This window comes from Strigops habroptila, chromosome 8, assembly GCF_004027225.2.
Source record: "Strigops habroptila isolate Jane chromosome 8, bStrHab1.2.pri, whole genome shotgun sequence".
NCBI classification, from domain to species: Eukaryota; Metazoa; Chordata; class Aves; order Psittaciformes; family Psittacidae; genus Strigops; species Strigops habroptila.
The window spans coordinates 14,991,516-15,016,498 of NC_044284.2; the positions used below are offsets into that span (position 1 = coordinate 14,991,516).

Here is a 24,983-nt window from a genome sequence, read left to right on the forward strand (position 1 = left end):
CTTCATTAAAAGCTGCTGTGGTTGCAAAACAGTCTTGAAAGCATGAACTTAGAGCAACCTGGGCACAGATGTCTGCTTAAGCTTTCACAGTCTGAGATAATAGCTCTGAGAGATGTGAGCCTCATCTCAACAGGGTTTTCTCTCGTATGCCTTCTGTTTCAAACGTGAACTTTCTCTATTCTTCCTGCTCTTCCAGGTTTAGTCACTGTGTCCAGTTAATCTACTCCAGTGACAAGGCATGCATTTACTTTGGGAAAGAAACCCTACCTATTTTTTACCCAATTACAATAAATTCCAAGGGACCTGATGGTCCTATCTGCCAAGACAGACACCAGGCCAAGAGGCTGGCTGGAATCGCACCATAGAGGAGCCTGGAGGGCCACCAGACCACTCTTCTGTCTGGCAAGTGGCAAGCATCAGCAGCTTAAGAGAAGAGAGACACAAACACACAGTAGGCTTATAAAAGTCGGTGTAATCCAAAACACAGATTTACTGAAATCCTAAAACACAGCATTTTTTTTCACTTTCTGGTACTCTTCAAATGGATTTTTTCCACAAATAAAACGTCTCAATATTTGGATAATCACTCAATCCAAATTCAGTCATGCTAAATTACTGGCCGTTTTTTGCAGCAGTTTCAAATTCTATGTGCTTTGCAGAACGTACCAGGGGAGACATGGAGGGCAGAAGAGAGGCAGGGAGACAGATGTACAGACAAGATTGCAGTTGTTTCCTTCCACATGTATGCTCTCTCGTGTACCCAGCTTCACTTGCTGCTGCTGCTGCTGAAGCCCTTTCGGTTCTGCAGCATCCCTGGGTGCAGGACACAGCCTGCCTTGGGGCTGCAGCTGAGCAGCTCTGAGTTGCGGAAGGAGGGTCTCTGCCTGGCTCTCCCCATCGCTCCCCCTATCTCCTGGCCCTTTAGTTCAGGCTGATCTTATCAGAGAAGTTAAGAGTGAGCAAGTTAAAGCTGCCTTCTTCAGGGGCCTCTCATAGTATACAAAAATATACATTTGATGATTTTTTTCTACCCCCCGTCCGTCAGCTATATGAAGCACGTGGTTATGTGTTAAGGATACAAAACGCCAAACAGTTTCATCTATTTCAGTGGGAGTTGCAAATACTGGTTGTTAAAAGACAGCCAAGAATTGTTGCAAAATGAAGGCTAGGAAAGTAAGTACTTGAAAACCAGGAAAATCCCAAAGCTAAGGTTTCTGCTTCAACATTCATTCGTTTTCGCTGCACATCTATACATTTTATTATTATTTAATCTATATCCTGTGAGGTGTGTAGGATGAGTAATGAAGCCAAAACGATATTGCTTTGGAACAGTTAGTATTTGTAATTTCCTGACTTTTGAATATTTGATTTTTTTTCCTCCTCAGTAATGCACTAATGCTGTTTTATGTGTTTAATATATAATTGGCTTGGGGTTTTTTTTTCTCTTCAACTGTCGATATGATTAGTTTGTGGAGGAAGAGTGAACAGAATGACGCTTTTTCTTTGGCCCAGTACCACAGAATCTATTTTATGCACTTTTTCATTGCAGTGATACTACGCTGGTGAGGGAAACTTGGTGTAGGTGGGAATTTGGCTGCTCAGTGCCTCTCAGATGAATGAGACTTGGAAGCCTCTCAAGGACAGCGTTCTTTTTCCTTCCTTTCCAAACTCACTGGAAACACTCGAGGGTATAAACCTTTTTATGTGTGTTTATGGGACGGTGCGTTTACTTCAGCGCCTTCCCCCGCCGCACCACCTCTTGAGCAGTTCGGGAGACTGTTTGTTTAGCACTCGGTGAAAATAAAAAGCTAAACAGATTACCGCAGGTTAAATTAACATTTATGACCTTTAGCACGAAAGGCTCCACTTTCCCGCTGTGCATGAAGAATGTAAAAGGGATGTTAGGATGTACAAGCCAACACGCTCTCCGGGCTCATCTGAGGAGTTACTTTGCCGTGGGTGAAGGTGTCCAAGAGGTGGAACATGCCGGCCGCGCTGCCGCCCTACCTGCGCGCTGCCCTGCCCTACCTCCGAGGGGCCTCCGCCCGGGTCCGGCCCGGCACCCGGCGGGGGTGCTGCGGTCGCCGCGGTCCGGGCCCGGCGCTCCAGGGCCCGCGCACCTGCCGCGGCGGGCAGGGGCTGCTGTCCGCCTGTCCCTGACGGGGGCAGGCCTCCTGGCCCTCCCCCGCCGGGCTCAGGTGACACCGGCCCCGGCGGCTCCCCGGGCCGCCGCGGAGCTTCCTGCTTCCCAGAAGGTGCCGGAGCGACTGCAACAGGAACTGAGAGACGGGGGGAGGAGGCGGTGCCGCCGCTCCGCTGCAGTCGCGGCCCGAGCCGGGGGAGCGGAGCAGCCATGGGCCGCCGCCCGCCGCCGCCGCGCTGAGCCGCCCCCGCCGCCGACGGCAGAGGGGCCGGCGCCGCCCGCTCGCCCCTGCCGGGCGGGGCGCTTCTCGCCGAGGGGCGCTGGAGCCGCCGCGGGGGCCCGCGATGTGACCATGGACAGCAGGTTCAAGTGAGTGTGTGTGGGGGGGCGACCGGCAAGAGGTCGCGGCGGGGCTGTCAGGCGCGGCGGGCCGAGCCGAGCTCCGCGGCGGGCAGGCGGCGAGTAGGCCTCGCAGCCGCCCCGGCCTGCCGGGCCCGCCAGGCGGCAGGCGGGCGGGCATGGAGGGAGGGAGGGGAGAAGGGGGAGCGCACCCGGCGGGAGCGTGCGAGGGGCCGGGCGCGCCGCGGCCGCTGAGTGACAGCGGGGCGGGCGGGCGGGAGGCAGCGGGGCCGGGAGCGGGCGCTGCGCGCCGGGCCGGGGCGAGGCGGGACCCGTGGCGCGGGGGCAGCGGGGCGGCGCCCCCCAGTCTGGCCCGGAGCAGCGGGAGGAGGCGGCTGCAGCCCCCGGCAGCTCCGCCGCCCTTTGGCGCCTGCCCTGGCATCGCCCGCCAGCCCGGCGCTGCGGGGGGACCGCGGTCCTGCAGCCGCCGGCCTCGCCTCGCCTCGCCGGTCAGAGGTGTGGGGCCGGACGGAGCAGGGTGTGCTCTGTCGGTGTGTGACCAGTGAAGGGGGATCATTAAATGGTGGTAGCTGGTTCCTGAGGCGCTCACCCGGCGCGGCCCCTGCCTGGGTCGCCGGAGCTCGCTCAGGCCTGGGCAGTGACCCTGCCTGCAGGCCTGGCGGGCTAAGGTTGGTGACGTTAATCTCTCCAGTTAGTTACAAGCCGCCTTCTTGCCATTATGGTAAGGGAGGTGCGAATGAAGGTTTTTTGGTGTTTGCAAGCACTGCTATCCAGCCTTGACCTTCCGGAGCGGCCCCTGGTCTTGCTGACATTGGAAATTAACAAGGTGTTAAACGCGGGTTTTGGAAATTGACAAAAAAATCTTCGTGTAAATATACGGTGAATAAGCAGGCTGCTACTGGGTAGCTGTAAAGGAAACGAGAGACAGTCTGACAATTCTCAGATTAGTTTGACACATTTTTGACACTTACAAGCATAGTGGGATGTGAAGAGTAAACTTAGAAGCATTTTTCTGCAAAAGCAGATTTCGAGTGGTATAGTGAAAGACAAGGCAGTGTTTCTTCAAGGAGCCTTTTTTGTCGGGGTAGTTCAGCTTGGAGTTGAGCTAGAAGCACTCATCCGGTGTTTGTAACTGCTTGAACTGGTTCACATTAAAAAAACCAGCATTGTGTGGTGGGTTTAGGAAGAAAAGGAATTGGAGAATGGCCTGAAAGTGTAAACCCAGTGCCTGAACTAGAGTAATGTCATGGGGAGATGTCACTGCTTTTAAAGGAAGGATTTTTGTGGTTCGCTTTTCTAGGTGGCTCAACAAACCCAAGCCTTATCAGTTTCATTCTGGCCCTGCTCGCCAGCCAGAGGAACGATGGGTGGACTTTAATAGCAGAGTAAATCTCCAATATCCTGGATTTAGGCTGTTGTACCTCAGAGCAGAATTTGATCTCCTACACACAGGATCAGTAGATACTAAATGCTTTAAAATATGATGCAAAGAAAGATTGTGGTACAGGTGGGTTATGTCTTCATAACCTGAATTGGGCTATAATTGCATATGTCAGTTGATGATGGTGCTGAGGTCTGTGGAAGCATGTACTGAATCAATTAATTTGTTACAGCTGAAATTTTCCCCAGCTCAGCCTGTGGATTTCATTCAAAACTTTCTTTAAAGAAACAACAGAGTGTTAATTTGCTGCCTGCTTTATTTGGATCATTCTAGAAATCTGGAACCAAGTCTTGGGGTTTTTTATTTACCTAGAACTCCAGCTCTCTTCAGAGGGAGTGTTACCCAAGAAGGGAGTTCAAGCGTGAGCCTTTTATGTGGTTAAATAGATAATTGATATGGGTGCGGTTATACCACTTGTTTTTAATATAAATAGTAGCGTGCTTGGTAGGCAGAGGTGGGTGTTAGGGTAATGGCATTTAGAACTGTTTTAATAAATATTTAGTTTGGGATTAGGTTGAGTGTTAATTGCAATTGGCCTGTGCAGTTTGTTATTATCAGGTGTGTATTTACAGGGGAGGTGAAAGAGGCACTGGTTGTCACACAGAGCTGACCATGATGGCTGCTGCAGATATGGAGGCTCTATCTTCCTGGCCAGCTCAGGGCTGCGTCCATCCCTAATTATTGCATTAATGTTTTCTCACTCACTGAATCATGCCTGAAATTCAGCCCTTACATTTAAAGTTAAAGATGAATATCTTGTGAAAGAAGCAGCTTGGTGATTCTCAGCCTTACGAAGGTAATCGTGTACTTTTAAAGGGTAGCGTCTGAATTTGTGGAATTACGTTGGAAGTCTAATGATGGACTATTCCTATTAAGTAGAAATAAAATGTAGCTCTAGAAAAGGCTGCCTGTGACTCCATTAATATGTTTCAGATTGATTGGTAAGGATTTCAGTAGCATTTTTTTTCCAACTGTTAGTCATGGTATGATGCAGAGACTTAAAAGCTATTTGATGTATAATGCAGTGATAGTATCACTTAAATAAATCGCACAGTTTAGCTTGTTTATCTTCCTTATTCTTTTTTAAAGGCTGTACAGGCAAATGTGACTTTTTTGTTCTTCCTTAGAACTAATCTGATTTCTCATTTTATTTTAATGAAATTTTAATTTATTTTAATATTATTCTGTACAAATAGAATGGAAAGGATATAGCACGGTAGAAACACAATCTGAAATATGTATGTGATTAATCAATTAATCAATTGTTTGCTTCTTTTAGGGAAAATCCAGAACGTACCTTTGATTTGGTACTGAAAGTAAAATGCCAGGCATCTGAAAATGAAGGTAATATACCCTGCCTCTTAATGCTTATTTATGGAAATGAAGTGGAAAAGAAATTGCATCCTGATCTAGTGTCATCTTATGTTTTGAATTGCTGTGGATTGGGATTGTATGAGAAAGCGACTGTGGTTATTTTATTGCCTTTTAAAATCTATTAATGTGTTAAATTACAGTTGTCATGGGTTTTTATTGTTATAAGCCATTTTCGTTTTGGTTATTGTAAAAATATTTTTATTCTGAGAGAAATACTTGCAAAGCTTGGCCTCAAAATGCATCTTCTACAGTTCTTAAGTCTTGAAAAGGTAATTTTGTATAAGATTTGATTTTAGCAGAACAATTGACTTCTGTCTATCAGTGGAATGAATGTTAATTTTGATCTGTGCAATAGGGAAAAAGTAAGTTCTTTTCTGAACAATAGAAGGAGTCTTTCTAGGTCATGTTTGCCAGCTGCTTTGGTTTGCTACGTTATATAAACAGCAATGAGTGCTGACTTGAGCTTATATTAGCCGTCAGTTTCATGTCTCTATAAACACATAGTAAAAGAGATGTAGCAGTGCAAGAGTTATCTGAGAGAGGCCTTTTTCCTCTTGGGTAAAAAGAAGATGGGATTTCCAGTGCCGAAATTAAAGTGACCTCTAGAAAGTCCACTGGGGGAACTTGGTTCATGTTCTCATCTGAGGTTGTTGGCCTTATAAAAACACAGGGAGAGAAGAAGTCTCTTTGGGGTTGTGTTGTAGTCATGTTAGTCTGCGGCAGCTCTATCTTAATCACAATTGTAGAAACAATAAACTACATCTGAAAAATAAGTATATTTCTTATCCTACTGTGCTGATGGATGCTGTTTACAGAGTTTATCACTGTAACAAGTTAGAAGCCTGTAGAGGTTTATAGCCCCAAACTATTCCTTTTTTTTTTTTTTGCTCAGTTTCAGCCACCATTTCTGTTAGTGGTGTCATGGGTACATGACTAATATGTTTACAAAACCTATTTTTGTTAAAGCTGGAAAACACTAGTTCTTTAGGTCTCCTCCTGACAATCTCAACAGGCTGCTTTTTTTAATCTTTCTCCTCTTCATAAGATTGTTCATTTAGCTGTGGAATGACGTCTTGGTCCTGGTGCAGTCTTTGCATATTTTCACCTTTTTGTGACTGACCAGTGTTCTTTGGTTTATTGCCTGCTTTTTTGATTTGCTGTTAGTATAGTCATGGTTTGGGGAATCAGATGAGCTTTCCTAACTCTGATCTTTGTTGTGGTTTGCATCATGGCACGTTTTACCTTCTGTTTCTTTTGCAGTTTTTGCTTTAGTAATTTCATAGATGTTGTCTGTGAACCCTTCTTAGCTACTTGTCTTCTAATCTGTTCCTCCTTGCATTGTGCATTTATTCTCTGCCTCCACCTGATATCCCTTCCTGGGGGCCTATTCACATCTTGGCTTAGGCCCAGCTTCAATCTGAAGGTTTTATTCCCTTTTTAACTTTCCTTCCTGAGTGCTAGACTGTTGATAATCCTTTAAGGTCTTCATCTTGAAAAATTCGGGGTTTTTTTACTTTTTATCTCCCTTTCGACTTCTGATTTTTGCTTTACATGTTTCTGCATCTGCTGCCATGAGAAACCACTTCTCGTTACCTGCAGCGCTGTGAGTGTCTGCCTGTACCTGAACTGTGCTCGTAGTCATTTCCCCTGCCTCCCTCGGTGGGCGTTTTGTGCTGTTCATCAGTTCTCCTCTGTGGAGAGTAGTGTCTTTAAGAAATCTATGTACCTCCTTGAACTGTGACCTGAGTTAATGTGGAGACTGTATTTGTGACTGTATTGCGGGTGCTCCCTCTTCTATTGCACCTTTTGCTATCATCCCTTCTATCCCATGTGGGCTCAGTTGCTGTTCACCTATGGGTGGCCAAAGGCAGAAAGGAGGTCTGATACTTGTTGGAGTCTGTGGTGTGTCAGCTGGTGAGGGGTTCCTGGAGCTTGTATAGATTCTTACCTGAGTCCACAGATCAGCCCAAAAGTACAGTCCCCTTTTACCGATCAGATTGTGCTGGCTGAATATTCCAGCTGTACTTGATGACCCATCTGGGATTTGTTTTAATTTCTTTCATATTATATCTAATTCAGATAACAAACTCACTCTGATGAGGGCTTGACATCATATTTACGTATGGTATTATGAGAACAGTGATGTATCAAATTAATATATCTGAATGTTAAAGTTATTTAAAGGAAATTCGCAGGAGACAAATGTGTATTGTCTTCGCCGCCACTTCAGAAATGGAGCACAAGGCTTGTCATGCTAACAGGGAGCTTTAGAGGTTGGTTTATTATAAGGCCTAACAAATTCGACAGTTACCCTGTTTTGTAGGTCTTGCCTTTAAATAGATTTTCATGCTAGGATAATCTCTTGAATATATCATACTTGAAAACGTGATCCATTCACCTGTTTCTTTGCTCATGCCTCTTTCTTTCTTATGAAAGAGATTTGTGTTTAAATAGGGGCTTTCTCCCTCGCATCCCATCTGCTCCTTGTACTTGATCCTGAAGCTATGTCAGGGCTGAATTTGTGACATCACTGTCACCAGTGTTGCCGTGGAAATATCACAGCCACAAAATTATGATCTCCCTGCATGAGTGAGCAGCAGGAGAAGCTGACTTAGGGGAGAGGAAGACCTTAATGTAACCCATGTATCTTTAAGCTTTTTCTTTTCAAGCTTTGCTGTAGTGTGCATTCTCCTGCATTTTAATTTCCCTGTGCCAGTGTGTTACTGTTCTAACAAATAACAATTGAGGTAGCCTACTGCATGTGTAACTATTAATAAGATGATGCTTTTATGAGGATGCTATATGCCTGCAACAGTGTGACATGACAATAAATTTTGCTGTTAAAATTATTATGCTTTTGGAAAAGTATTTTTAGGTAATTTCTTAATTACAGCATAGCTCACAAGGAATGTTTATTTTTTGCATCTACGTCCTAGGGCTCTTCTGGCTATAAAGGATCATACATACATGAAATGCAGCAAGGTTTATATGTATAATAAAATGTGTTCTTAAATCACACCACTAATTATTTCCAAAATTGGTTTCTACTCAATGTAAATGCCTAAAAGGTTTCATATAAGTTAAAATAAATTTACCTCTTAATGTATCGTAGGTAGCTCCTATATTGGTTACAGGTTTAGCTGTGATAGCATGTCTAGTTATATCTGGTCCAAAATTTTGTTTTCCCATTGGGTATCTGTGTTTTTGTCATTTAAGAGTAGCTTGCATACTCCAATGTTTATTAATACTTCGTCCTTGACTGACTAATCATCCTTTTGGGCTTCGCTTTCTCTGTTTTAAACTGCTGGAGTGTAAAGTAGCTTTTCTAGAATAGTGATCTTCTAACCTTTTTCTTATTTTTGAGCAGGAGAGAAAAAAGGGCACTCTTTACGTAAATATTCTTGTAATTGAGCACGCCATTGAACTAATAGCATGAGTTGTAACAGTTTTTTACTGTTTCTGTCAAGCTTTGTTTATTCTTCACTCAGGTTATGTTAAAAATATAATATCTTCTACTTGTTAGAGGGGCTTAGTGCCTATTCTTGGCACAAACCAGGATATGGTTCCCTCAACAATACAGAATTTAGTCTCTATTTTCAGACTAAATCATGCTTTTGCTATTACACTATATGAAAGACTTAACCTTAAAAGTTGCATTTCAGCTATATTTTGTTAGACAGTTGAGGCATATATTCCATAGAGGAGAAAAAATCCCTTTAGGACCAAAATCAGATCGTAGCTTATGACATAACTTCCAGTCCTTGGCAGCATGGTCAGGATGGTAAACACTGATTAACACGGTATGTTGAAACACAATAACTAGTTAATGTGACAACTTTTTCTTGGGAAAATTCATAACCCAATTCTTGCAAAACTTTGAGATTAATTAACTTGTATTCACCAGAGTTTGCTCAGTGACTGGGATATCAGTGCTATGCTATTCTAGCAGCCCAGTATTCATTAATGGTGTATTTAGCTTGCAGTGTCAGTAGCACCCTATAGTACAAGGGTTTACGTTGCCTCCTACACAGTTGCAGATTTTTGTAATTCTGTCCTGTGTCACTCCTTAATGAACAAGAAAAGAAAAAAAGAAATAGCAAAAGTGAGTGCCCATTTTAACATCACCAGCTGGCCCTCCGTATTAAATTTTTACTTGTATGTCCCGTATTGATTTTATTAAAACTGGATTGCAGAGGCCAGACATAAAAGGCAATGCAAATACAGCAGCTAATAGTAGAAAGGCAATATGCAACACCGCCTGTTAACATGAAGTCTTCAGCATTTCTTCAGCGTGGTTTCCTAAGAAGATGACTCGGATTGGTTTCAGTTTGTGTGGTTAAGAGAGTGTTGTTTGCTACGCCTTCGTTTTCTTTTGTTATAACACATACGAAAAGCAACAAAAACGCTCCATGGGGTGTGCAGGTAGATCAGGAAATTCAACCACTGAATGTTGAGGTTTGGGTCTAGGACTATTTTAGTCCTGACTGTTCAAGTTTTGCTTGAAAACCCCTTTGAAATAGCAGTTGATTTTCTGTTCAAGCAAAGAATAATTGTTTGAACAAGGCTTGAAATTTGACTGCTTTGTCTCTATTTCCTCTTTAAATGCTAGGAAGCCTTCTATAGCTCTCGGGCTAGATACCTGATTTGCAGATGTGTTTAAAAGGTTGTGTTCAATTGCATGAATAACTCCTGTAGTTTGTCTTGCCTGTGCCAGAATGATAATAAATCTTTGTGATACATGATCTCTAAATCATTTTTCTTTAAAGAGTTGTCTTTTCATTAAATTTTCAGGGAAAAGCTGTGAAAACCAGTTAACTGTATGTTGGCAGAGTTAAGAACTGCATAATTAAGTCCAGGAATTAGAAATGCACAATTCTTTGTATGAGGTTTGATTGTGATCTGTAAGGTACTAATAAAATGTGTAGTTCCAGGAAGGTCCCAAATCTGGGGAAAAAAAATAAAACAATAAATGAATGCAGTGCTTATTTCAGTCTGGCTTTGGCAGGGTTTAAACTAAGAGTCTTCCAAAGCTGCTTTCAGGATTGTTATCAGAGCAAGCACTATTTTTTTTCTTCTTCCTTTTTTTCTTTCTCTTTTTCTCCTCACTGTAGAGAACTGTTTACTAACCACAGACTCTGAGCCCGTGGGTGTAACGTGCTGATCAGATAACTCGTTTCCTCTGCTGTACTTTAGTTTGCAGAGTGTCGCTTGAACCTGATGAGAAAGAGAATTCTACCAGTGTAATAGGTGAAGAAGTCTGCAGGATTTTTTCTAAAGAGCAATTAAAACTTTTGATTTAATTGTTATATACTGCCAACCTTATTCACTCTTGGTTTTAACTGGAAGGATACTAAAGAAGTACTGGCATAGAGAAAGTTGTTTCTCTGACTTTTTAAAGCATGCTGTGGTCTTCAGATGATGATGAAGAGCAACTAAATATTCCTATGAACTAAATAAGCTTTCTCACAAGTCTCACATTTATTTGTAAATTTTTAGTCTCAAATATTGAGTCACCGTATTAGTATTTATTTTACACCAATACGAAGTTAAAGGTGCTTTTTCATTTTGTATGATAGCATTTCAAAACCTGGGTTATCTGATGACAGTCTTAGAGGCAGTTTTTGTATATAAAGGAGTTTCATTAAGGTTCACATCCCCCCTACTCCAAATTATTAACTGGTACGTTGTTACTTAAGTTAGTGCTACTTTGCTGCAACAGTTTCTTGTTTTTCCTGTTGAAATTTTCAAACCGTGGTATCTAAAAAGCTTGGAAGAAGACATCTAATCCTGGTTTCTCTAGAGGAATATTGATTGATGAGGAGCAGAATATTTTGCAGTCCTTTGCTGAGGATTACGTAAATGTTTTGAGGGCAAAAGCAGGTAATGCCTGAAATTGTGCACCACTTTGTTCCTTTTTGAGAAAAGCAAGGAGTATATGCCAGAGCTTGGCTGAAGCTGTCTTGTGTACAAACCCTAAGCATACCTGTAAGTCCTTCATAAGTTATAACTTTCTGTATAACTTTTAACCCTCCACTTGTACCTAAATGAATGCTTTCATTATATTTAAATTTCTTTCATTTAATTGGCAAGCTCCTCAGGGTATGAACAATGTCTCCAGTGTGTTTGGACTGTCACTAACAAAGAGTGGGTGTTGGAGAATTATGAACAACAAAAACAATTAAGGCAACTATAATTTTGCATCTAAGACGAAGATTGGCATTTTGATCCTTTTTACGTTTTCCTTTCATTCTCCAGAGACTGAGAAATGGAGGGTAGTCACTCCAGTTTTCAGCTTCTCTTCACAGATGCAAAAATGTGGAGGAAAATGTTGCTGCTTTTCAGTGCCTCATATCCTACAGATTTTTTTCCCTTTCCAACTTAGAGATTCTTGGATGTATGTGTAATTTGGAGGTGGGTGCAGATATGTGTCTGTAGGAGGGGGAAGGGTGAGAGCTGCTGGAGAAAGGGGTCAAGGAAGCTCTTTCTCCTATCTTCCCTGCATTCTTCACTGGGGAGAAGAGACCTCGCTGGGGAGGGATAACCCGACTCCCTAGCAGCCAGAGGACAGTCCTGGGAGGAGCAGCAGGCTCTGTTCTACTCCAGAGATTCCAGCTGCAGTAACGTGGGGGCAGGCACTGTGATATCAGTGCTAGTAGAGATGAATTACTCCTCTGCAGGCATTTGCCTGACTAATTTTTTCATGTAATGCCATATGCCACTTTCAGCAGTGTGATCAGGTTTTGGGTCGTGAAATTAGAAGGGAAAAAATTGATGAGTAAGTAATAAAAATATTGTTCTAAAAAGAATTTTAAAATAAAATTCACAATGAACATATTAGTATTAATATAACTAAGCCCAAACCAGCAAACTGTATCATGTAGTCAATCAGTATGAATGTCGATGTTCTTGTGCTTGTTTGAGTTTCATTTTAGTACTTAACTATTGGAGATAGCTGCCTGGGGGATAGTTTGCAGGCTTTTAAATTGCTCGCATTCAGTAGTGTTAAGAGTTTGCATATTTCTCTAAGCTAATGTCAAGCATGCTTCACCCCTCCCACATGCTGAACAGTCCGTCTTACATGGAGGTTTATCGTTCTTTCAGGAGATATGTTACACTGCTAGCTCCTTTCATATATAGTTTAATGGCTTGTCTTTCATGTGTGGAGGATTTAAAATCTGCTTAAAAAGCGTCAAAAAGTGGTTAAACTTTTAAGGTTTAAAATGCTTTTTGCAAAACCAGAAGACACTTCTCTCTTACTGACTTGAAGAGGGTGAAGTATTGGGGTTTCCTGTCTGGTTCACAGAAGTAGTCTTTAATTATTTTTCTTTTGCCACTGGGGATGCAGATATTTGTAGGTGCACGTGCTCATCATATAACTATTGAGATAGATACTTCTGTTTGTAAATAAAATAAAACAAGACCAGGGCTACAAAGGGAAGAGCTATATAACTGTTCATGAAGGGCTTACAATCCCCTGAAGCTAAAGTAAGTTTTTCTGATAAAGTGCTATTGTTCCTTAAAATAATTTTGTGTGGTAAGAGCAGTTTGAGCATTACACTGCTTTGCAACTAATGTGTTAAGAATCTGTGGGGTTTTTTTTTGTGGTAGGCTGACATGTGATAACTCCAAGATCCAGGTAAAAAGGTTATATTTACAGGCACAATACTTGAGATGGAAGATTCTGTGTGATTGACAAATAAAGCACCAAAATGCTGAAAACGTTAACTTCTTATATTTGACTTTTTTTCCATTTTTCTTGGAACTGTAGCTCTGTGTTTCAAACTGAATAATTTGGGTAGACAAAGAGTTCTTGTATTTTGTGATTCTTGTTTAGGAGAAAAGATTAAAACATAATCCTGAACTTTATATGGAAAAGAGAAGAGAAAAAGCAGAAGTGGTGAGAGAAAAAGGGCCTGAACAAGATTTTGGGTGTGGTATCTGTGTTTCCTGAGCTGGGAAAGCCAAGGCAGCAGTTTACAGTCATACTGTCTTCCTTTGCAAAATTCTTAATCCTTGTTTGGAAGGTACTGTCCAAGTATTAAATCTGTAATTAGAAATAAGGCTAGAACAACGCCCTTAGATTATGTTTCCTAGAGTTTGAATCTGGATCTGGTTTCTTTACACATTGGAGTGGGTATTGAGATGTAGATTATAAACTAGCTAAAATTACAAACTTGTGTCTGAAAACAGCATATTAGTTACATGTTTACTTTAGGCCATATTTTACAACTATGTTAGTTAATGCCAGGTTTTAATTATCATAAAGGCATAATTGTCATAACCAAGGTATTTTGCCACAGATGGCTTACCATTGCATTTTTCCTTAAATTCAGAATGGGAAAGGATGACACAAGGAATGATTAATACTTCTGCTTACCTTCTAATAGAGAACAAGAAATTCCTATTCATCTGACTTTAGATGCTGTTCATATCAAGGATTTTATTTGCTGTACCAGTTGAACCTGTTTTAGAACACATCTATATATTGTAAAGTTATGGTGTCATTGTGTAGACGTAGTCAAATGTTTGCTTTTGGGAGGAGGCAGTTCTTTTGCTCTGTTACAAGACAGGCCAAACAGAAAAATTTGCTGTCTTTGTATTTAAATACTGGATGCTAAATGTTGAATTTAACTGTGTTGCGAGGGTTGCACTTGACACAGAGAAGCCAGGCTGGTAGTGTTTATAAGGTACAGCATCATTTCCCTAAGAAGTTGCAAAGGAAAGCGTGACGTGTTAAGGCAATGGAGTTGCATTATTGAAGAATGATGATGATTTATATATCCTTGGGTCAAGATGCAATATAAAAAAGCAAATGTAAAAGTGTTTCATGTTACAGGGAGTGTGTTTCTGTTCTCTTTAAATTCACAATAAGAAAAAGTAGTAGTATAGAGGTAAAAGACAAGGATTGTGTGACTTGTAAACTCGCCTGGAGGTCTGTAATGAGTTTGAAATAATGGAATGGAATTATGGTGCCTTTAGAGTGACAAGAGAGGAACAGTTACTGTAAGTTAGTCTTGCTATCAAGAGCTGATCATTCATGCATCCTCTTCCTATCATGTGGCTCCTAAACTGTGTGTGTTTGCTGCTTGTTTGTGGTTTACTTCAAACAGCTAGCACGGTAAAAACAGCATGTGAGGTAAGCATCCTTCCCGCTTCTGGTGGCACCTGACAGGTTTGCTCTGTGGGTATGCTCACCATTCAGCTGGTGGGGCTGCTTCCAGAGCTGACAGGAAATGTTTTTCATGTAGGTCAGGTAAAGGAGAATAGGTGGGATTTTCATGCCATGCAATGTGGCATAGGCTGTTGTTTCATCTCTCGGCATTAATTCCAAGTTTTTTGGGGTTTATTACAATAAATGTGTTGCCACTCCAGGAAACTGAGGAAAACTAGGGATGTCCTTAGTCTGTCTTACCATCTTCCTGATGGCTTTTGGGCTTCTAGGGTACTCTGAGTGTTAGAATTGTGTCAGGGTTATGTTAAACTCCTGTCCTTTTTTTGAGGAAATGGGTTCAGCAACTTCACTGGTGCCTTACAGTTTTCTGTTCACATAGTAAAACTTAGCTCTTAGATTGAAAAACAAATACTCAAAGTTAGATCCTTGTCAGCCATGGTCACTTTCAGGCATTGCACATTTGGAGGTGGATTAAATTTTCATTTTGTGTAAACAAAATTTTGTCTAAATAGTACAAATGCTAGATTGATATCATGCAGTAATGCATAGAACTGAAAATAGTTAACAGTATTGTGGCACATGGGAAATTCTGAAAACCTTTGTGCCCAGGAAAGAGTTTTGCTGGTATTCATATTCTAGGTATCTTCTTCCTGTGAAGAATATTGCCAGATAAAAAAGGACTTTAATTCCCCAGGAGCAGATGAGTTGCTGGCTTCCTCAGCTGAAACTAATGAACTTTTCCTGTCATGTCACAAGTAGGTGTGATGACAGCGATTGTGTGCCAGGAAGAGTAAAGCTTTCTGATACTGGAAACCGAGTTAGGTGAGGCTCTGAGCATTCAGTTGCAGTTTCAGTAAGGCATTTTTAATTGGTGCATCTGTGTAAACCTATTTTAGTTTCTGGGAGTGGGCATGTCCCATACAATATAAGTACATGTTTACATCTGCTTTTACTTGGGGTTGGAGCCCTGTAGCATCTTGCAAGGTCTAGTCTAAAAATGCTTATACAAATGTCAGCCAAGGAGAAAAAAAAGTCAGGTCAAACTAGCACGTGTGATTAATAAATAAGAAATTTAAAAAGATAATTCTCTTTCTCAGTCTTGATACAGTCTTTCTCAGGCTGTATTTCATATGCTGAATTCTACAAAGAGTAATTTGGAATATATTCTTTTGTATTCTGCTTGTGATGTTAGAAATCAATGCTGTGGAACTGCATGACAAAAAAGAAAATAAATGCTTGAGATGACCACCTCTGAAGTGCCTGACTGAAAACATTTTTCACTGTCAATATAAAACATAGTAAATTAAAGCTTGCCTTAAGTTCTCTGGCAACTAGTGATGGTGCCTCTTCTCTTTAAATAAATAATCTTGTGGGACAGTGCTGGACACTGACAGATGTAGCGAACTACTACAAGAGTACTTATCAGGCCTCACAATCTTTGGAGGGAACTTGCATTGTGTTTTCAACAGTGAACACAACAAAAATCCTTTCAGCTTCTACTGTTGGGGAAAATGGTGAAGGACAGGATAGACCAGGTCAAACAAAAATAAACTACCAGAACTTTCAATGAAAGTAATATAGGATGAAGGTTGGAAATAGAGAGGTGGGTGAATTGGTGTCGGCTGTGGACAGCACTACTCTCAAAGGCAGTAAACCCATAAGAATGAGCAAACCCCAAGCACTTACTCTGTAGGTGGCCTGGGAACATGAACTTGGTCTGCTCATATATGATCTGCTTTATGCATTTTAAATGGATGAGCAAGATCTGAAACTGCAGCACGCTTTGAAGCTCTAGAAAGAGAAAAAGTACTTTGCTTCCAGCCCTAAATTACTTCAGTTCAATCTGTAGGCTTGCTGGACTCTCCTAACATTGGACTGAAGGTATCTCAGCTCTGAAACGCCGTTTTTCTCTGCATTTCCCAGAAAACTTCTTGGTAACAGCATTTGCTCTCACAGAACCCATTTGTATGACTTGTGCTACCCAGGTATTTGGTTGGTGATGCTTTCTGTGATTGCTTGACTCTCGTAAACTGAAAAATACTCTGTGTGGTAATCTGTGTGAAAATAAAGATATCTTGTTATAAGATTATCTCTGTAAAAGGAGTACCTAGTAGAAATTTTGGCTTTCTGCTGAACAGTGGCTGTATTTCATATGCTGTCCAAGTTTAAAAATGCTCAGTAGCCCATCTAAAGAGAGACAAGTATTCAGGATAAAAATTTGGCTGTGTGTGCAGTCACTTCAGTAATCTGTGGTTTGGGATTGCAGAATGCTCTGTGCATTCACCAGTTAATATCATCGTTAATGACTTGAGTAAAAGAGAGTCTGAAATGAATTCAATTTAGGACAGTTGAAGGGGCATTGATTATACAGTTGTATATGTACCCTTAGTATATAGCACGCAGTTCTTCCGGATTCCTGCTCAGAACATAACTGGGCTATGTATGGAGCCAAATCAGAATTGCTCACATTGTGTCTTAAAAACATAATGGGATTTTATAATCTGGCAAAAGTGCATTGTTTGCTTCGTGTCTCATCATGTACACTTCTGTTTATATCTTAATTTAACAGGGACACATGATACTGATATATGCTAGTTCTGCTACTGGAGTTCTGCTCCTGTGTATAGAAATTATTCATCTAAGCATGACCAGTATGTTTTAATTGTCAGCACATCTTGAAATATTTGTCTTTCAGTGAGCAAGAACTCAATGGGTTCAGTGGGTCAGAGCACAATGTAAATCATGAAACAGATACAAATTGTCTAATCTGAGCTAAATGTTGAAACTGTGAAGTGTTACAGAAAGTGAGATGGTGCCTTTCTATTGGTTGATGTTCCAGAACCTCAATTTTTTCTTTTTAAGTCCCCGAAGTATATATTCAATTAATCTATTTCATGGGAATACTAGAAGTCATGTCATATATGTAAACCCAAAAGAAACGGCAGTGTACGCTGTGTGTTAAATTAATATTCCCGTAACAGAGCAATAGTATTATGTAACAAGAAAATAATACACCTTAGAAACCAAAGAAACTACATTTGAAATATAAATCAATAGTTCTAATTTAATTACCCTGCCATATTCGTACTTTGTTCACCAACATTTCTGAATGATTTTATTTAACTCTACAATGTATCAACTAGACATACTGGAATGATGTGAGTATTGTAAATATGCAGGTTTAGGCAGAGAGACAGATTTTATTCTCAAATTTACTTTGAATGCCAATGGCTGAGAGAAATGAATTTGAAATCAATGTTTTCAACTTCATTAGGTTCTTAAGAAAACATTTACTATATGGCACTGATGGAAAATGGTGGTTTGTTGAGATACACTAGTTGACTCCTCAAATCTGAACTTCTCAGACATTATAATTTTTAATTATCTTCAAGTAAGATATGTGAGCAGTGAAATGCTCTTTTTATAGCTGTGTTATAAGTTATGGGCGTTGATAGAATGCACAGGTATGTGGATAAAATTTGCTTTATGTATGATGAACTGCAATCCTCCCCTCTAGAAATTTCTCTGCCCAGAAAACTTGTGACATATGCCAAAGATATTGTGGTACAAAACCCAGTATCATACAAAGTATCAACCAAGTCTGGTTTTGAATGGTAGTAAGTCAATAAAGAAAAGCATTTTATAAACAACTGATGAAATATCTTCCTAACTTGTGGCTAGATGGATCAGTAGTTATTAATAGGCTAGAAAATCTTTCAGCCCTGGAATATGTTTACAGAGCTAGCTCTGGGGTTTTTTTTTCTTGATTTCTTTTGAGTGTCCTGTTATTGTCTATGCTTCTTTCTTGCATGTGTGAGGTTTCCATTTTCATCTGACTTAGCAGCAATAATGGAAAAGGATTAAAAAATCCCCACGTGATAAGGGCCAGACATAATCCTACATCCCTGTTGGACTTTGGACTTTGCTGATGTTGAGCTTCCTCCAAAGTGGGGAGAAAAAAATGGTTCCACAAAGGTAAAGCACATAGTCTATGTTCGTAGGAAGTACAAGCACCAGTTGCCCTGAAGGGGAGTGAAGAAAGCCAGGATCATGTTGCTGAAAGCCCGAGCAATGTGTTACTGTGGGCCACCTTGGTGAGCTTTACTGCTAATAAGCATCCATTAGTTAAATTCTGCAAAAAAAGCCAAGTCTTTGAATAGCATTTGCCCGGAAATAGACACTTCAAGTTTGAAACGATGACTAATACTGAGCACAGTGCATTTCTTGGTAATAGTTTTCTGACACTAGTGATAAGCATTGCTGTCTTCTGTTCTACAACCTATCTTCCCATGGACAGCTTGGGGAAAGCAAAAGCTGTCTTAGTTCCTGTGTGGCTGCACAGAAATTGTGTTGGTGTAACTGTAGTAGTGAGGGGATGAGTGGTCCTGAAACTGCCATGAAGAAAATGGCATATATATGCTGGTTCTCCATGCTGGAAATGGAAATTTAAGTGCATTATAGAGAAATTGCGTAACTTTCCTGAGTGCTAGCTTTCCCTGTCCCTGAAGTAAGGTGTTCGCTTGTTTTTGTGTGTGTGTATGTGTGGGGGTTTTTTTTTGTTTCTTTTTTTTTTTTGTTTTGTTTGTTACTATTAGAAAACCCTCTTTATAAGCTATTGTGTCATGAAATGCAAGGGGACTCAGGGCTGTGACCTCCTTGAAGTGCTGTAGTATATACTATTGAAAAGATTAAACAAGACAATATATGGTTATTACCTTTGCACCACAGCAGCCTTTAAGCTGCAGGTCTGTGTGAAAGTTATAACTTCCTACTAACCTGCGACCTCAAAAAGAAGGTTGTTCTAGGCCTTATTTAAGTAGGAAATTTACTGGAAGCTTCATTAAAACATTGTTGATGTTGCCTGATGCAACAATACATTTCCAAGATGTTGTTTCAAGATATTCATAATCCAGGGAAATCAATAAATTAGTAATTTAAAAACTATGTGACATTTTACCTGTAGCTAATGAAACATATCCCTGGTTACTTACTGTCTTGTCACTCTTCAAGGAATAGCAGTTGGGAGAATGGTACCCACTCTGCTTGCTGTTTTTAGTGCTGGGGGCTTGGATGCCTTGCTGAGAGAGGTGTGATTTGGCACCTATTTCTTTTGGTCTTCTTGTGGCAGAGGAAGCTGAAAGGACTTGTGTCACCTCATACTACAGTCCCAGTGTTGCGTTGCTTCTCTGAACTTGTCCTGCTTAAGCAAGCTGGCTGAGCAAAGTGAGTAGGTTTCTGTGACTGTTAATAGATGAATGGCTCCCCATGGCATACGGAGCAGCTAGATAACATGGAAAGAAAATCCAATGAGCAGTAACAGATTTCAGAGGGAGCAGAATAAGATTGTGCTGGTTTAGCATCACTCTTCATGTCTTTCTTTTTAAAGGGGAGAATATTGCTGAACTCTGTTCTCAGAGTTCAGGGTACTACACAAATGTGTTACATTTAAGGTAACAGTTTATTTGAGTTAAAGCTAGGTGAATTTGCAGAGACTAGTGAAGTAGACTGAGGTTTTGTTACTTCAGGCTGAAACTTGTCATGTTTGTAATGTGTTTTTAGCATTTTGGAGCATCTGAAAGTGGCTTCTGTTAATACCAGATCACTATTGCTTTCTATGTAAAGCACAGGATTTAAAAATAGATCATTATTTTAAAGAACTTTACAGATGGATGAATCCGCTATGCATTCTTTTTGTTATCAAAACCTTCTTGTATATTTAGCAAAGAAATCAGTCACTGAAGTGCAGGTTTTTAAAAAACTGCTGTAGAGTTTAATTCCAAAAAGCACAACAAATAAGTGACATATTTGCTTACCCTTTATTAGAACATTTTTTTTTTTTTTTTGGTGAAAAAAATATGAATAGTTTGTAGCCAGAATTTCCTTAAGTAAAGGAGGATTATATTCACTAACCTTTTGCTTTTTAAATTTAGCTACAGGGGTTTGTGGTGCTTGAAATGACTCATGCATTGTACCATGGTTTAAAAGTGTATCCCTTTTTATGTGTAGAACTGTAACCCCCATTTTGGAAGCAGTTTTAGTAACTGACTAATTAGGATTAAAATGACTAATTTGAGAGCTCAAAAGCAGTGGTAGATGAGTAATTCTTTGTGTATCTATGAGTGTTATAAGGGTTTTAGATGTATGTTTGTGTGTCGTTTACTTTCTTGCATTTGGTGTAATTGTTTAGATGCTGATATGATTATATGCTTGTAGATCAGGAATGAAGAACAAAATAAGTAATTCTGTCTCAAGCATAAGGAAGAACAAGATGGTAAACAATAGCATATAGATAAAGAACAGGGCAAAGTAGGTCAATCACATAATCAGTGCGGGGTGATTCTTAAATAATTGTTTTGTGTGTTTGGTTTATAACTTTATAAAATAAATTCTTTTTAGCACATGAGAAAGTATCTTGCTCAGTAGCTAAATGAAGTATCCCCTTCTCATAGTGTAGTCAGTTCCTCATTTTGCTGTTGTCTTATTTTTGGTTTTAATTTTGGGTGCAAGTGTATGTGGGAGGAAGTTGTGACTGAGGCTTTTTGTTAAGGCTATGTTCTGTAATTTAAAGAACACAGACTTCTGTGTTTGGAAATTTATCTTTCAGCAGTTCTGTGCAAAAGAAAGAAGTTGCTTCTCATCATCGGGACAAGTAAAGATTCTGGTTTCTTTCATTGCAGATGAGTTATCTGTGTGTTCCCTGCTTAATGCATATGTAATCTATGTGAAGGCGTATGCTCCCTTTCGCGTAATTGTTAAGACACCAGTTAGTAAAAGCATCTGAAGTTAGCCACAGCAGGGGTTGCAATTCAGTGCTTTGGTAATACTGGCCAGCATGACCCGAGTCTGGCTGAATTATCCAGAAAACTTCTTCTGACATGTGCTAAACTCTGTTTTCCAGATCTGGCAGCTTAAAATGGGCCTGACGTTGCTGCAAGGAGCTCAGTGCGCAGTCTTTGAAAACAAGGCTGCCTGCTTGAAACAAAACACCTGAACCTTCAGCCTAAAGTACAAATCCTTCCTGCACTGGGTGCAGCTTCTTTCCTGTGTGGATCCAAAACTAAACCATTTCTAGTCGACTCTAAAAATCATCACGCCTCCCTTGCCTGTGTGAGAACTGCTCTGTCCTTACTTGTCGCAGATGAAAGGGGATGGCCTGACTCGAGGAGTATTTGGAGGGCTGTCCCCCTCCAACACCCACTCCTTGTGGTTATGGAGTGTGACTCTGTTTTTGTATTTAACTGAAAGAAAAATGAAAGATGTGTGAAAATACGAGTTCTAGCCTTCTAGGCAGAGAAGAACGAGGAGCAGGTTTTGCAGAAGTTCATTCTGCCTGTGTGTGTCTGTGGATGGTGGTAGGCACAGCCACAGTGTGCTGTCTGTCTCTGCCTGAAAAGTGCCTTGGTGGATGCTGGCATCCTTCCTCCAGCATGCATACCCATAGTCAGCTGTTTAGGTTTGCAAGTTGGTTAACATTGACATTTTCTCTTGTGGCCAAATGTGGGCCTGTCTTGTGCAAGCACACTTGTCTTTGAGCCTCCTTTGTACCTTTGGCCTCTGCAGTGTCCTGGGGCAGTCCTGTCTGCAGTACAGAGTTTGCAAGCACTTTCCTTCTGATTGTTTTAAACATGCTACTCTTGATTCACTTGGGTATATGAGTTTTGTATTAGAAGAAATAGGGTGTGTTTATTTCCTTTTCACCTTCAGTTGCACCATAGATGAGCTTTTCCCGCCCCAGAGCTGCCCCTCTAATCTGGAAGTGTGATGTGTCAAACCTCACCATGTGTAGGTGCTTTTCCATAGCTATGTTGTATCCTTTTATTCTTCGCTCAGTCTTTTTTTGTCAGATTTTTACAGAAGCAGGGTGATGATTCACAGGGTATTTTTGGTTTTAAGGGTTTTTTTTCCTCTGCTTAGAAGCAAGCGTTTGTCACTTTTACCAATGGTGGAGAGTTTGCCTTTTATTGTTACTGCTATTTCTCCCAACAGAGTATAAATATAAAGTTGTAAAAACAAACATCACCATCCTCAAACCACAGCTTTTGTGGGTTCTTTGTCTGTTTCTAAAGCTTCCAATCAGTAGGTCATCTGATCTCATGTAATGCAGTTTGTCAGTGTATTTTTTTTGCTGATTCTATGGTGCTAAAGTGGAGTCGTAGAATATAAAAAATGGCCCAAAATGTATTTTCAATATTGGAAGAATAATTCTGGATTTTTACTTCTAGCCACAGGGAGAATTTCAAAGTACTGATTTTAATGTCTCCCATGTTAATGTTTTTTCTGTCAGTAACCTTGTTGAGAACTAAAAATAATAGTGACTCATAAGAGAAGAAATTAATTTCTGTTACCATACTCTTGAGTTAATGCTCTGGATTTGTTTCTTCTCAGATTATGCTTCTCAGATGTTTTGCCTGTCTGAAATCAGTTTACATATATCCTCTCAGACAGGCCTACGTATGTGTGAAAATGTGCATCTTGTTGAATCACACTCACAGTGAATATTTATAAATGAGCAAATGAGCAGGATTATGGTATTAGAACCTCCGTTGTTTTTCTTCTGTGGTGGCCACGTTGTTTTGGGGATTTAGGTTCCTGTATGGCACTAATCAGCTATTTTCAGAGAAAAATGATTATTTTATAGTTTTGAATTCAATGCCAATAAGTTCTCATTTGAGAAATCTATTTAGTAGTTGCTGATTTGGCCAGCCTATTTAAGAGTAAATAGAATGTTGATGTATCAAGTTGAGCATCCATTGATGTCTTGCACTGAGAATACCTTGTTTGCAGAGATGACACAGAGCAGAAGGTGTATCTGATCGGTGGTATAGAAAACAACTATTTTCCTTTCCAATTTAATTCTGGTAGATGCTTCTTTATTACTATTTCTTTGTGGTCACATGGTGGAGTTTGTGTGGTAACTCTGAGTAAAAGCAGTTCAGTACAAGCTCAGGAGTGTTCTGTTGCAGTGCAGCAGGCGTGTCTGGGGGTGACTGTACCATGCAATATGTGTCTCCCTGGTAAGCATTCCAGTGGTCGGTCTTGGGAAAGGTCACAGAGCCTAAAACACATCAGAGGTTGACTTAAGTATTTTTTTAGCTAAAGGTATTAATACCCAGCTGTCTCCAGGTATGAAAGCAGCTATCTTGTGTGGGATTTAATCTGTTTATTTATTTATTTATTTATTTATTTTAAAAGGGCATTACAGGGAACATTAAAATACTTGGGCTTCTGAAGTAGCTTCTACTTGCCCTGTGTGGTAGAGCGGGACGGCGGCGTGTGCCTGATGTCTGAGATTCCTTGAAGACAGAGAAGGTTATATCCCGTTTTCTGCCTCCTTTGCAAATCCAACCTCTTCTATCTGTTGAGAGAATTGAGGTTGCTGTTATTCGCATCCTGGGGCATTGCAGTTACAGTTGTGACTGTTTCCAGGCTCTCAAGTCCTGTTGCTTTCAGCATACTGCTGCCATGACCAGGCCCTGTAGGGTAGCTGGTAAGGCATAAATGTGAGGTTTTGTTCCTGTTATGACACTGATGATTTCACACTTTCTTGTTTCAGCACAGAACATACTTGAAAAAAACAAACAAAATTCCCCCAAACAAGCAACACCTCGTGTTCCCCTAATCAATCAACCTGTGCCAAACAACAATTTGTTTGCCTTTTACTTTGAGACACTCTGGCTCACTTTTTTTAAAACATATTGGGGAAATTGGTGAGAGATGCATTTTCTCAGCTGCAGCTTATTCTCCTAGCAAAGCCCCGGGAATTCTTTCCGAAATACACACTCAAGAGAGGCCATAAGAATTCCACAAAGATGCAAATGTCTATTTGTCTGCAACAATAAATTGTTTTCAGTGATTCACAATATATCAAATGCTTATTCAAACATTAAAACATTGCTTAGATCTAGTTGTGCCTTTTTTTTTGTTTGTTTGTTTGTTTCCCTGGCCTGCCTGTGGATTTTAATCTTGAGAAAATAGTATATTTTTATTTTAGTACACCTCAGTAAACTTTCTTGCCACTGTGTATTGTTTATGCTATAGAAATGCAAGTGTTGCAAAGAAAGAAAATACAAGTCATTGCAGTGTTGTGTCCTGCTCTTATCTGCTGCCTCCTGCCCCAAAAATCCCATGGTTTGTTTGCATTCTAACTTTATAGAGACCCTTTCTCGCCCAGTTCTCCTTTTTCCATAAGCGATGCTGAGCACTTGCACATCTTGTTCCATACAGCAAAGCATGAAATATTTCTGTTACCATACTTCTGTTGTTTTAATTGCTATAGATATCTGGGGCAGTGGACAATACTGGTGCTATGCTTTCAATTAATTCTGGGAGACATACTTCTTTTCCTATGTCTTGAGCTTTGCCTTAGTGTATCCTTAGTGAGTTTAAAGTTAGCCTCTGTAGATATCCAGAGTGCTAGGCGCTTGAGTATAATTTAATAATCTGTGTATTATTTTAAAGATGCACAAAAGCAATAGCTGCTTGCTAATAAAATG

General features: G+C 40.4%; 1 protein-coding gene across 4 annotated transcripts in view; it reads left to right on the forward strand.

Annotated features, from left to right (window-relative positions):
• The first annotated feature begins 2,271 nt into the window (after positions 1-2,271).
• DENND1B (DENN domain containing 1B) overlaps positions 2,272-24,983 on the forward strand; it is a 161,026-nt gene continuing 138,314 nt past the window's right edge. For 2 of the 4 annotated variants that reach the window (XM_030494200.1, XM_030494201.1), the window contains exons 1-3: positions 2,370-2,512; positions 5,224-5,288; positions 11,121-11,198. In XM_030494200.1, the coding sequence (XP_030350060.1) occupies positions 2,496-2,512; positions 5,224-5,288; positions 11,121-11,198 (160 nt within the window). In that variant the 5' untranslated portion in view covers positions 2,370-2,495. Of the gene's footprint in view, positions 2,513-5,223; positions 5,289-11,120; positions 11,199-24,983 lie in introns of all 4 variants that reach the window. The other 2 variants (XM_030494203.1, XM_030494202.1) reach the window with 2 other exon arrangements.